The sequence below is a fragment of the Varanus komodoensis genome, unplaced genomic scaffold (genome assembly GCF_004798865.1).
Source record: "Varanus komodoensis strain SLA01 unplaced genomic scaffold, ASM479886v1 scaffold63, whole genome shotgun sequence".
Taxonomy (NCBI): domain Eukaryota; kingdom Metazoa; phylum Chordata; class Lepidosauria; order Squamata; family Varanidae; genus Varanus; species Varanus komodoensis.
Window position 1 is genome coordinate 1,647,807 of NW_025336259.1, and position 13,461 is coordinate 1,661,267.

Consider the following 13,461-nt stretch of genomic DNA (forward strand, 5'->3'; position numbering starts at 1 on the left):
TAGATGGTGGCTGGTTTGAGAAAAAGCAGGATACAAATCTTTGAATAAACAAAATTGATATTGGCACCGAGAGAGCATGATACTTCTGGGCACAAACTAACATTCTTGTGTAATTTATTTTACGGGTCTCTATTGACTAAGGCTTCCTTTGGTCTGTGTTAGCTGCATCTGGAACAAGGCATTTTATTTTTAGTCTTCCTGTTGGAAACATATTGGCAAACCACATGGAAACTTTGCCAAACATGACAGGATGTGAGTGTTTTTGTCAAAGTTGGGTAAATGCATACAGATCTGAAATGGCCAGATGACCACTAATGGGCTTCGAAGCTGCATCTATCCCAGGAAACACCGGCGTCGCCTGCTTTCTGCATCTGGACAACAAGTGTTTTTCTGGCTCTTGAAGCTTGAGCACTTTTGAGCACTTCCTTGCAAACCTCCTCACACACTCAAATCAGTTTTGGGGGAGCATCTCCGAAACGTAGAACACTAAAGTCTTTAAAAGATAATCTACATTAAGTACAGAGCAGAATGCAAGGAAATGATTATTAAAGCTTTTAAGAATGTTTGCGTAGTGTGGAGAAAGCAGTTAGGTAACTCTCTGGTGGCTTAACCACAGCGAAGGAGGGCAAGCTTGCAAGGATATATTTTGTGGACCTCAATGATACAATGTCTTAGGAGTGTCCAGAAAAGGGGGAGCCTGTAAGGCAGGAGTGAGGAATGTGTGGCCTTCTCATGGACTCCCATGAGCCCTTGCCAGTGAGAGGGCTGGTGGGACTTGTGGTCCAGCAACATCTGGAAGGCCACACATTCCCCGTTGCTACTGGAAGGGCATCACGGTCAAGCGGTTCTTGATCACCTTTTGACATCCAGCACCGTCAGACCCTGAATGTCTCGGGCACGTTGCAAGTAGAATTACTGTGCTGGAGCTGGCAGCTCCGCTTAATCTACAGGCAAGTAGGTTTCAGACAATCTTGGCTTCAAAACACTGGCTGAGCTCAGTATTTATAGGTAAGTGGAGAATAATAATGCTGTGATCGACAGCTAAATAGGAGGACGACTGACTCTAGAAATGCAACCGCAGTCTGCGGGGACGTTTAAAAATCTTATTGAAAGCAAACGCGCATTAGGTGACTACACTGTGCGGCCAGATTGGTATGCGGATCATTCTGATGCAGCCTGCAGAAAATCCCACCTGCAGCTGTGGAAAAATGTTCATGTAGCACCCTAAATACGCTGCTGCTCTCCTGCTCCCATCTCTTACATGTCGTAGCAGCACTTTGCGGGGCTTGCTCTTTCTGTGGCGGGGAATGCCGAGTGGGACGGCGCGGGGCGAGTGGCGTGGGGAGCCCTGCCTGGTCTTCCGGCTCAGGTCCGATGTTAACGTGCTCTGTAGGCCTCTCCCGCTACCCACCCGTGCAAGGCCCATGCTGCTGAACTGGCTTCCCCCTCTCTGGAAAATGTTTCCTAACGATCACGTTTGAAATTAGAAATTCTTAATGGGAAACATCTTATGGCTGTGGATAGGCGGTGCCGTTAAGTGCCTTTTAAAGCAGAACGGCGCTCTGCCACGATGGCCTCCAGTGTGACAGGTACAACACAGAAGGAAGAGGGGAGGCAAGCGGGGCGAGCAGAGCCAGAGCTGGCCGATGTGGCTTGGGCGGCAGAGCGTCACGTGCGCATGGCGCTGGGGCACGCTTGCCTTGCGTGCTGGGAGCAGCCTCTCGTGCTTCCAGAGCTGCTCCAGAAGGCATTCAGAAGTGGCTGTGGGGAAGAAGAGGCAGTGAGGTGCAGTAGGAAGGGGAGCAGAAGGGGCCTTCTGTGTCTGAGGAGTTCTGGAGGGGCGTCCGAGCCTTTGCTTTCCCGAAGGCTGCGTGCAGCGGCTCCTGGTGGAACCCAGCTCAGCTGGAATGTCTGCCATGGTTGGGAAACTGCATTGAAAGCTAGCAGGTGACCAGGTTGGATTGGGTGAATTCATGGAGGGTAGGAGCGATCAGTGTCTGCTGCTCCAGTGCCAGAGCAGCATTGGCTGGGAGACAAGCTAAGGGGGTGCTCTTGCATTCTTGGGGGCTTCCCATGGGGCAGGTGGTCAGCCTCAGTGGGGACAAATGCCGGGCTAGCTAGCCTTTTGGCCCGATGTCCTTGTGTAGACCCATGCAGAGAGTATCCCTCTTGCAGCAGTGGGTTATAATTACATTCTTGTTCACCATTTCCCTTACATTGAAGAGCAGCATTCTTTGCATTGCAAAGGTTCCCAGCTCTTGGATCTGGGATAACGATGTCTTAGCCCAGGAAGGTGTTGCTTCAACAGTTCTCAGGCCTGAAAACACTTCAGGCCATCAAGGGTCTATGGAGCTCTTTCCTTCTTGCTTGAAGTGGAATACTTGTCTTAAGCTGCTGGATTATTCTGACAAAAACCAGCTGGGAGGAGAAGCATTGTTTCAGTTAATATGGTGTTGGAGTATCTGTGGCTAGCATTGACAAAACAGAGACGGTCGGTCGCTTGGTGTTTAACTGATGGGCTCTGCTGTGGTTGAGCTGGATGGGATAAATCTCCTGACTTCAGACCAGCCGCTACGCTCTTTGCAGGAAGTGCCATGGTCAAATCCATTTCCAGAACAATTCACATCTGGATTTTTATAGGCGGATGTGGGAAAAGAGCCAGAGGGAAAAGGGCACCATGCCACACCTGTCTGTAGGAGAGGGAACAAGCTTGATAGAATTACCAAGGTTGTCTTGCGTACAGAGCTCTGGGCTCAGTCCTGGAAGGCACTGGTTCATATTTCAGCTCAGCTGCGAAGCATCGCACTACCTTTGGCGAATCTCCGCCTCTGTCCGTTCCCCTATGCAGAATGGAAAGTGTATGGACTTGCCTCCCAGGTTGCTGAGAATAAATGAGTTAAGGTTGCTAGAGCATGTTGCCTTAGTTAAAGCGCCATTCTATTTGACAAATGGCAACCTGGTGCAATGGATCACGCAAATGAGCTACGCTGCACGAGAAGGCCAAAAGCATCCTGCAGGGTCACCGGCCAGAGCCACCCCCGGGAACATGCCTTCCCAACCTCACATAGGTCTGCCAGGGATGTAATTCTAATGCTTCCAAAGTGCTACATTCTTGGATTTTTTTAATGCTGTTTCTTCAAAGGGCCAAATGCGCCCAGGCCATTCCAGGCGACCCTTTGCGAATTTACACTTGTGCTTTCACTGCAGGGCTTGACTCTTCAGGCCAAATAAGGAATGTCGTTTGAATTACTGCTCCAGGATTAGGCGTCCGGATTGGAGCTTGTCTTTGGGTCTCCTTCTTGAGGTGGAAAAAGTACATGTTGCAAACAGTGGTTTGGGGTTAGGCGTGGTCAAACTCTTCGGAGCATTTTTGCACACTTCTCCTTTGGCAAAGGGTGTGTCAGAGGCACACTCGCCTTCGCCCCTGCCCTTCGGTAAGAGCTGAAGTTCACCCGAGAAAGAGGTCCTGAGAGTGGTGAGCTTCCTTAGCCAGTAATGACGCTTAGTGTCATCAGGCAGACCTGTCTAACTGTGATGCTGGAAATCATGCATTGCACTGATGGGCTTAGATGTTGGCATCTTCCCAAAAAAGAGGCTGCCACGCACACACGAAATCTATTTGCCAGTGAACTGGGGTCTGTTCGATTACTTGTTGCTAAAACAGTTCACACTTGTCGCAGCTTCGTTACCTGTCTTCTTCCAATATTTGTTCCTTATTACTATTTTTTATGTCATGCCACTATGTAAGATGCTCCAGAGTCGCATAAGCCACCTAAAAAGGACCCCCAGTATGCCCCCCCCAACCAAACAATCTGAATATCAGCAGAAAGGGAAGTGTTAGGAATATGCAAGGGCGCTGGGGGTGTAACTAGATCAGCAGCCAAAGGGGCGAGGGATCAGAAAAGTTAATGCAAGGTTAGAAAAGCTAAGGTCAAGCCGGAAATGTGGCTGGAATTATGGGTTGGCAGGTGTTCAAGAAGAGGTGGGGCCAGTGCGGGGGGGGGGAAAGTAGCAGAAAGCACGGGGACACCATCCTGGGGTTTCTGTGGGTTATTTAACCCAGGAAGACGCCACCGTGTGTCTGGCCAAGTGCCATTTTGAAGATGCCGTTGCCAGTGTGGTTGTGTTGTAGCAACCCAGCCACCAGGGGGTCTGCGAGGCGAAACGACCCTTCCATAAGCCTGGTAAGGGTTGCAGATCACCAGAACCAGATGGAAGAATCCTGAGACTGCACTGTCCTTGATGCCATCCGTGGCTGAGGTTGACTCCTCTGTCTCCCCCTCCCCAAAGGAGGAGTGCTCTGAGTGCTTCATGTGCATTTGTGGCATTGTCGGTCTAAGGGCCACCTCCTGCGGGAGATCAGCATCATCATCCATGCATTCTTGCTTGAGGCAGGGCTCGAGGAATGGTTTATTTAAGGCTTACCATGTCAGTGCCTAGCAGAGGTGAGGGTTTGGCCTTCTGATTTGTAGCCCAGCCCTCAGCCACTCTGCTCCTCCAGTTCTCAGTAGAAGGCAGCACCTGTCAGTTAAGTGCTATATACAGATATTTATGAATGAAACTAAATTTCTCTCTGTGTGTGTTTGTAGGCTGCACCGGGCCCAGTGTGCAATCAAACAGACTCAGGTAACTGTTCAGAAAATAGGAAGGGAGATTGAAGAGAAACTGAGACTTACGTCCACAAGCAACGATCTGGTAAGTTTCAGAGCGATTTTGTCTCGTCCAATAGGCATCTGCAGAGACTTCCTTAAGAAATGAGTTCCTATAATTAGGGGAAGTTCCAAAGCATGGAAAGGGTCTCTCTTTGGCCCTGGCCTGCCTGAAGAATGTTTTTGTCTCTGGTTTTGCATGAGTGAAATCCAGGGAAGAACCACTGTTGGAGACCCTTCGGCCCTATGAGCACTGTTGAAACTTCGATGCTGGCGTGTGTTTTGTTTTGCCTTGATTAACCCATGGGAGGCACAGTGAGAGAGAATTTGAGATGCCTCCTTTCCCCGGGGGAAAATATGCAAAGCTGCAAATGTGTAACCTCCCAAATTCTAGAAACCGGAACTTGAACATTGACTGGTAATGTAGGTTATGCAAAGCAAAGACACCAAAGCAGGTTTCCAAAATGCTGTACGGCAACTAAGGGCATTTTTAGACAGGACTTGATCTGTGGAGGGAATTTAGGAGGACCAAAGTAAACAATCGATACGTCACCCTCAACTTTCCCCTCGCTGCTGGGAGTGATTAATTTGCCACGACAAGCTTCTCATGTACCAGAGAACATTTGGTGTCTTCATGTAATAATTGCGGCTACCATGAACTTGCTCAAGACCTGTCACTTCTGCATGTAACGCAAGCTTCTTTTTATTATTAAATGGAAACATTTATCTGGGAAGTCCAGCATCTTGATGTATTGGATTAAAGCTAAATTGCTGAGAGGGGAAAAACGAATTAATAGGCCTCCTTAATGCTCTGAAGTTATAAAGCATCGCTGTTGGCTCTGTCGTGCATGAACAAAGGGCAGCTGCCAGGAAAAACAAATGCTTACGCATTGGGATTAATGAGCTACCCGTGGAAAGTGCCTTGAACCTTGTAATTGTTTGGGCTGCGTATAACCGCTCCGCTTGCTGCCACTCCGGCCTTCTGAGGATGAGCAAAATGATTTCTTGGGCAGAGAGACAAACATTTGTTTGTTTGTTTGTTTGTTTGTTTATTTATTTATTTATTTAGGAGACTTCTATGCTGTGCCATTCGCCCAAGCCTCAGGGCGGCTCACATCCATAATGAGAGTTATGTTATCAGTTTTAGTTAATCAGTTTAGGCTCAGTTTTTATGGACACAGAACAAAACCAGGTTTTGGCCCCAGCTCGTGTCCTAAGGCTCAGCTTCGTTTAGAACTGAGACCAGTAGAGCTGGTGACCTAATTTGGAAATTTATATTGGCAGGCATCTGGTGCCGTGTATCAGCAATTAAAAAAGCCAATCCTTTGCTTCGTGATTTTATGTCAGGTCCCAAGTGGGATTCATACATTCTATTTTTATGAGGTCCTCCTGGATTTGAAAGGCTGGACATGAGATGGAAAATGGAGGTCCCTAATAAAGTCGAGACAATGTGGAGTTCAAAATAAAATGTAGACAAGACGTTCCTATTCGTGGGCACTTGAGTCAGTTGTCCTGATAGTGTCACACGTTGCATTGCGTGCTCCCACTTTAACAAGCGCATCGCAACGCCCACTGGAACCAGCAAGGTAAAGCAAGCCCTGCTGCCAGCAAGTAGCACGTGAGCGGCTTATTTATTTATTTATTTATTTAGGAAATGTATAGGCCGTCCATCACTGTCATCTCTGCTTAGAATGGGACTGCGCTGAGCATCTTTATCCATGTTTGTTTAATCATTAGAGAGAAGGTCTGTTTGGGCAAATTAAAATACAGACGTTCTCTCTAATGGCTGGCGTCCTATCAGGAGTTCCTGAATGTCAGGCTTAGGGTGCGGGTAGAGCAATACGTGTAGTGTTTGGCGGGCTGAACGCTTGTGTGAGGAGGTCTTGCTGCCTGGCGTGGCTCACTCAGGCTCCCGGTATTGCTCTTTCAGTGACAGTGTCACTGTTAAATTTAGATTCTGCCTTTTCCGGGCCAGTGCCTAGGCCAGTGTGCAGTAAACTGCATAACAAACAATAAAAATAGAACAGTCAAACAGCAGCAGGTGTAACTCAAAGTACAGACTTGCACCTCCGTAGAATGTAACGGCTTTTACCTCGTGGGGGAATGGCACTGGTGCGAGGCCAGGGCACGCCTTGCTCAGAAGGGAGTTCTGGCATCTCTGGGCACAGCTGCAGGCAAGACGCCCCCTTGAATCCCCGCCAAACACACGTCTCTTTGGGCAGGCAGGGGAAGTTGGCCAAGAACCTCTCTGTGCGATTCCACGATGTGTTGGCCACAGTTGTCCTTGATGCCGGGGCGCCGTGGGCATCTCTCCGGCTCCCACTCCTTGGAACGTCGTAGGCCAAGCCGAGTCGCCTCCAGTGGCAGCTGGCGCTGCATGAGTGCTCTGCTGCTCGTGCGAAATTCTCCACATCCTTTCATGCTTGCGCCTCCCTCGGCTCTTCTAAGGCACCGCTCTTGTGTTTGGAGCATGACTGCAGCCAGAAGTGTCCGTCTCACCTACAGAGTCATCCTTTCATTCTCTCTCTCTCTCATAGAAAAAAGAGAGTGAGTGTTTACAGCTGAAGATTTTGGTGCTTCGGAATGAGCTCAAGAGGCAGAAAAAAGCCCTGGGCCGCGAGGTGGCCTTGTTGCAGAAGGAACAAAGTGTTCTACTTAACAAAGGTGAGTGTGCGTAGCGGCCGCCTTCTCGGGCCGGGCGAGCAGCTGCTCGGAGAAGGGCGAGCAGTGCCAGAGCAGCTCCGCCAGTGCCCAGGCGCTGGAGTCCTCAGGCCAAGGGACTGGGCTCGGGCTGGCAGGTTTGCAGGGCCAGGCAAATCCCTGTTGGCTCCCTGCCCCGCTGGATGCTGGCCAGGTTAGCAGCGGCTGTGTCAGCTTCAGTGGCGGGGCTGCGGCTCAGCGGAGCACTGGCCAGGGGCTGCCTCTTCCGGCAGGCTATCATGGTGGCGCAAAGAGACCCCCCTTTTACACCGAAGCACCTTAGAGCAGAACCTTAAGGTACTCATATCCTGCACCCTGTCAGGCTGCCTTCCCCAGCCTGGTCCTTCCAGACGCACTTGGACGGTGGCACGCCCAGTTCCCAGCAGTGGCCCCGCTGGACGGGAATGCTGGGAGCTGCGGCCCATGTGCCTCTGGAGGCCACCAGGTTGCAGGAGGCTGCGGCAAGGGCTCTGACGGCCTTGTGAGCGCTGGAGGAGCACCGAGCCTGAAAGCCGGACTCACTAGTACCGCAGCACCAGTGCAACCCCGATGGAAACAGGGAGCACCTGTGTGGGGGATAACTGGAGCTGCGGAGCCCTGGGCAACCGCATGCCGGGAATTGCACGAGCTGGAAGCCAGACCAGATGGTCTGGGGGACTCCTTCTGACTCACTTTGCTTTTATGTTTCTACATCTTAGGCCCCCAATCCATGATCATTTGCGTATTCATATAAGCAATTAAAAAAAATGTTTTTCCAACATGCAGTCATCCTTGATGGCTGTGAAGTAGCAGGCAGGATTGCGTGGCCCCTTTGCCCCCCGCTAGGGGGTGGGAGTTTAGCCATGGATGGCAGATCAAATTTCCCTGTGCCCATCAGACAATCAGACGCAGTGGGTGGCGGTGTCCCGCCTCTTCCCTTCCTCATTCCTGCTGTACTTTCCCAGGGGATGCCGCAAGGGCTTGAGCCCTGGGGGAGCAGGGTGCCAGTGGCCGAAAGTTGGCCGCATGGTTCTCCCTCTTGCATCCTACTTCATGCCATGCGACTGTTGGATGGGAGATGCAGGACCAATCAGAGGAAGGCCTTCGTCACACAACGCATAGTTAAACTATGGAATTGGCTGCCGTGGGAAGTGGTGGTGGCCGCCAGTCTGGGTGACTTTCAAAGGGGATTGGACAGATTCATGGAGGAGGCTATCCGTGGTTACTGGCCGTGCTTCCTGGGATGCCTCCCTCCACCGGTTGCTGGGGAACTTGGGCAGGAGGGGCCTGCTGTACTCGTATTCTGCAGGAGGGATCCTGGGGGCAGCTGGCGTGCCAATGTGGGAACGAAGTGCTGTGCCGAGTGGACCCTCGGTCTGATCCCACAGGGCTTTTCTGACGGTTCTCTGCGGATACTTTTGCCATCTGCTTCCCCGCCCTGCGCTCCTGTCAGGCAGCTGCAGGAACGTGGGGCCACGTACCTCGAGTGGGGGCCAAGCAGGAAAGGGCTGCCCCCTGCCGGGCCCAGAGCCCCACTGCGAGGCGATGCTGCTCACTGGGGGGAGGGCAATTCTGTGGGAGGGGCATATTTGGCTGGGGCAGCCCAGGAAGAGGCCTGACCAAGTGAGCTCTCCCAGCCCGCAGCCCCACCCTGGGTAGGTATGGCAGCCATAGGGGATGCATCAGCCGGGGCAGGGGCTCAGTGCCACAGGCCCCTTCCCCGGTCCCATCTGCTGGGGGAGCAGGGCGGGGGCTGCCAAGACGGGGTCCAGCTTCCTGTTCCTTCCCAGGTCCTGACTGGAAGAGCGCTGGGTTTGCACAACAGAGTAACCTGGCACGGTTTATAAACCATGGTCGGTGGCTGTCGTGTGAACCTGGAAGGAGAGCACCTCGAAACAGTCCTGGATGGCGTGATGCTTCTTCCTACGTGAACGCTCCCCAAAGAGAGGACTGCCTCCCGGGGTGTCCCTGAAGCAGCACGAGCCGATCGGTGTCCGTGCAGCTGTGCGAGCCCCGGCTGGGCGAAGAGGGCCCCCACCCGGCTGCTCCAAGGGGCGGGTGCTGCCCCTGGCCAGTGTTGCACCCAGTGCGGTGTTGTAATGGCATAGAGGATGCTTCACAGGCGTTTTCCCTAAAATGTCTTTGGCAGGAAATGTTTTTCAAGAAGAGTTTCAGAAACTCAGACAGGACAAAGAACCTCTGCAAGAGCTACGGAAAGAATGCACTGCTAAGAGGTAAAAGCTGCTTGGGGCCCTCGTTTTTCCGATGCGGCCAGGTCCATTGGGGTGGTGAAAGGGTGGCTTGCTGACTCTTTCACTGTATTCTTGTTGGCTAAGGGGGGGCCCTAGGACCTGGTATCCTTGGGCAGTGGCCAGGGCCTGTCACCTAGATGGGGGCCACGGGTGATGCCTGTCCTGGCCCATCTCTCCAGGCAATGCCAGGGGGCTGCTGAGCCTAGCCTGTCCTTGCATCTGACTTCATTCTGAGGCATTCTGGGAAACGTAAAAAGTAGGCCTGCCCAGCACTGCTTGAGGTCTCGCCACCACACTCAGCCCAGTCCATCGAAAGCTGATTGTTCAGGGTCTCCGTGAACCTGGAGTTTCCGTGAAGGATTCTAACTGGCGCTCGCACTAGGCATTGTCATCATTTAAAGAGTGGGTATCCCTGTTTAGTGGTCAGTGGAGGGAGTAGGGCCGGGGGGAGGCACGCTGGGCCTTCATTTTTCCGTGGCACACCCACCACTGCTGAGTGCTCATGGGGCCATCCCACGGAGGAACCTGGCAGGTGCTGCGAGGACCCCGCCACCGTCCGTGCGTCTCCGTGTGGGCCAGTTCCCTGGGTGCACGTGGCGGAAAGCACCACGATGTTGCTGTCCTCATCCTGCTCAGCCAGAGGCCTCCTGCGGGCGAGGCACCTGGGGACGCTCCTGTCCCGGTGGGTGCCCCTGCCGCCTGCTCATTCCTTCCAGAGCCCCCTTGGCCACACGTGCCTCCGGGAGGCGCAGCTGGGCACTCCTCCTCGGAGAAAACGGGCAAAAGGGGCTTTTGTCCATTATACGCAACTTCATTATATGGAACGGGTATGCTTTTCCGAAGGTTAGCTATACATCTTGGCCATGTGTACAATGCATTATATTCTCGCAGTATTGTCCCTATTAAAAACAATTTAAATTTCTATTGCTTTCAGGTGGGGAGAAATTTCTGGGAATAATGGGTGTTGACAGTTCGTTCAGGCAGTCATCATTGGGTAATTGACTGTTTTAGTTTCTCTCTTCCCCAGAGAGCAATTCTTGAAGACCAATGCACAGCTGACCATCAGATGCAGGCAATTACTTTCAGAGCTTTCCTATATTTACCCTATTGATTTGGTGAGTTTCAGATTCTCTAGCTGCACCAGCTCCAGGAACTGGAGTCAGGATATGATTCTCGGTTGTGGGGGAGGTCTAAACGTTACTTGTGCTGAACGACAATTTAGCGCCTCAGAGTCGAGCAATAAGCCGGCAGGTGGGTGGCGGGATGTGGCTGCTGCACCCGGGGCCGGCTGAGCCTGCGGCCCTGAGCAGCACACGCTGCCCTAAGCCACCCTTTCCTGTGTCAGTGGGGTCTCCCGTGACCTCTCTACTGTTGCGGGCCCTGCATCTCATGCATGGCATCGGGAATTCCTCCGGGGAGCGGCACTGGAGGTCAATTCCCGCACCCTGGAGAAGACAAGGAGAGTCCCTGGGCCGGATGTGGAGCCCTCCTGGGCCAGAGATGCTGCACTGTTGCTTCACAGGGAGGAACCTGGTGCTCGGTCTTAGCAGCATGGGCTTTGCAATCACCAGACTTCAGGTCTGATTTCCAGCCTCCTGACTTAATAGGCCTTTGGCTTAAAGGGGCTGGGAAAAAACCACTGCCTGAGGCTTTGAGGAGTGGGCAGTACTTGATAGTGAACTGTGCGGTCACGTGGTCCAAGGATTATTTAATTTAGTCTTCTGTCCTGGATGGGGCATGAGGAGACACACCTCCCGCTTTGCTCCGAGCCACCATCAGCTAAAACACGCACCCGATGTCCCCTGAAAGCCTCTGTAGCATTCATTTTAGTGAGTTGAGAGGGGCTGGAGAAAGCAGTCAAGTAACATGGGGCTGCCCTGGATCCTCAGAAGCAGTGGGTCTTAATCCTTCCCACAGAATTCCTTCAGGCAGGGGGAGTAATTGTAGAGTTGTCTGCAGAAACAATGAAGACAGCTGGCAAAATCCAGAAAGGCAGTCTGCTGTCAAAATCAAGAATGTATCATTGAAAATGGGTTTTGAGTCTTTTCCTGACTGGCTTTTCCACTAAACATCCATGACACATGTTCAAAGGCCTGCCTCCTTCCATTATATGTTAAAGTTTTGAATCTGTTGTTTACAACTTGGGTTTTTATTCTCAAATGGCTCTAATCCAACCTCTCTTTCTGCTATTAAATCTACAGAATGATCAAAAGGATTATTTTATTTGTGGAGTCAAGCTGCCCAATTCTGAAGACTTTCAAGGTAATTGGGCATTTACCTGCTCATTTTTGGTATCTGATTGCACTGTGCAAACATGTCGGTCGGGTAACCCACACTCCAAATTAAGATGAACACAATGCCAGGGTTTCTGATGAGAGTTTTCAAATAAGTTTTCGTGAATGTTCTCTTTAGAAATAAATAATAAAGTTAAGTGTTTATTGCAATAATTAACCTATTTTTGCAACTCCAGCATGGTTATCAGTGTACAACTTTTCTCACTAGCCTGTCTGTCCATTGTTCGTTATGGCCCACAAGGACAAAAGTGGCTATAATGAAACCATTTTCTTGCTTCCCACATGTGGTATCGATGTCTGTCTATCTTGCTGGATTCTGAGTTGGTTATTGACTTGTCATGTCCAATTTGTCATTTTGGAGGTATATATTGATCCAAGTGCTGAAACAAACTACCTGTTTTAAATCTTTCTTTACTTTGCAATCATCCTGTGAGAGAACACTTATTTGTATTTAAAATATTTTAGGGTCTACAATCCACTCAAGCTGGCTGGGAAAAAGATAAACAAAAAGATACTACTATTTATAATGCAACACTATCACCTGATTCACACATAAGGCTGACCCATAGGTTGTTAAATTCTGGTTTGTCCTGATGTGCAAACACAGCTGTATGCATAAATCAAAGTTTATTAACCATGAACAACCCAGAAAGAGAACCCATGGCTTGCTGTTGAGTTCTTAACATTGGTCTGTTTAAACCATGGGTGATCGTTACGTGTGAACTATAGGTTGTTTATAGGGTGTTTCACCAGGCTACAGAAGTGGCAGGCAAGAATATTAATAATAATTTTTAAAAATGCAGATGTCTTATTTGCCAGTATGACATCATTTGGGATATAGAAAGGGAGTGAGTGAAGGAAGAGGGAAATAACACAGGGGTTGAGGAAACAAACCATAGTTTATTTGAATGCAACACAAGCCCTGGGTAGGTCAGCAAACCATAGGTTAACTAAGCCACGAGTTAGTTATATATGTAAGCTGAGACCATGAGAGACAATAATGACACAGTGATACATAACACTAAACAGGAATTTTTCAGACGGGGGCTGAGAGTTAGGAGAATGTAGCCTATAGCTAAAATGTGTATGAGTTTTTCTTATTTATTCTCATTTGCTAAGCTGGTCCCTTCAGCTACTGAAGCGCCCTGAATCCTTTGTTCAAACTGCCCCTTTTTAAAGGGTTTGATCAGCTCCTTTCTCTCTGGGGCAGTCTGCTCCTTTTGTAGGTTCTGTGCTCAAGCAGAAAGTTGGGCTGCAATGCTTTTTCCCCATAAGTATCTTTTAATGGACTGACCCTGAGGAAGGTGAGATAGATGCTAATGTGCAGGCAGATGCAGCTGTCTAAATAGCAAAACCCTTGCATACCTATTTAAAATCTTTGTGTATAAGTTTCCACCCCTATCTTGTAGCTCCCCTTGTGACAGCTTGGTAAATCCGAAGAACTTTTAACGGTCCATTTCTTCGGCTGCTGCTATTTGATAGTGCCAATAATCCGATTACTGTTCTTGGCAAACTTGTCAAATACCCAGACTGTACTGAGAGAAAAACTGGCTTTCATCTGATGTATGAGACAGACAGTCTGCGAAC

The 13,461-nt window shown here is 50.3% G+C and overlaps 1 protein-coding gene across 1 annotated transcript in view; it reads left to right on the forward strand.

Moving 5' to 3' along the window:
* Positions 1–13,461, forward strand: part of UVRAG (UV radiation resistance associated) — a 100,158-nt gene that overhangs the window by 42,127 nt on the left and 44,570 nt on the right. The window contains exons 7-11 of the mRNA XM_044450151.1: positions 4,590–4,695; positions 7,187–7,313; positions 9,478–9,562; positions 10,608–10,695; positions 11,782–11,842. Coding sequence (XP_044306086.1) covers positions 4,590–4,695; positions 7,187–7,313; positions 9,478–9,562; positions 10,608–10,695; positions 11,782–11,842 — 467 coding nt within the window. The remainder of the gene's footprint in view (positions 1–4,589; positions 4,696–7,186; positions 7,314–9,477; positions 9,563–10,607; positions 10,696–11,781; positions 11,843–13,461) is intronic.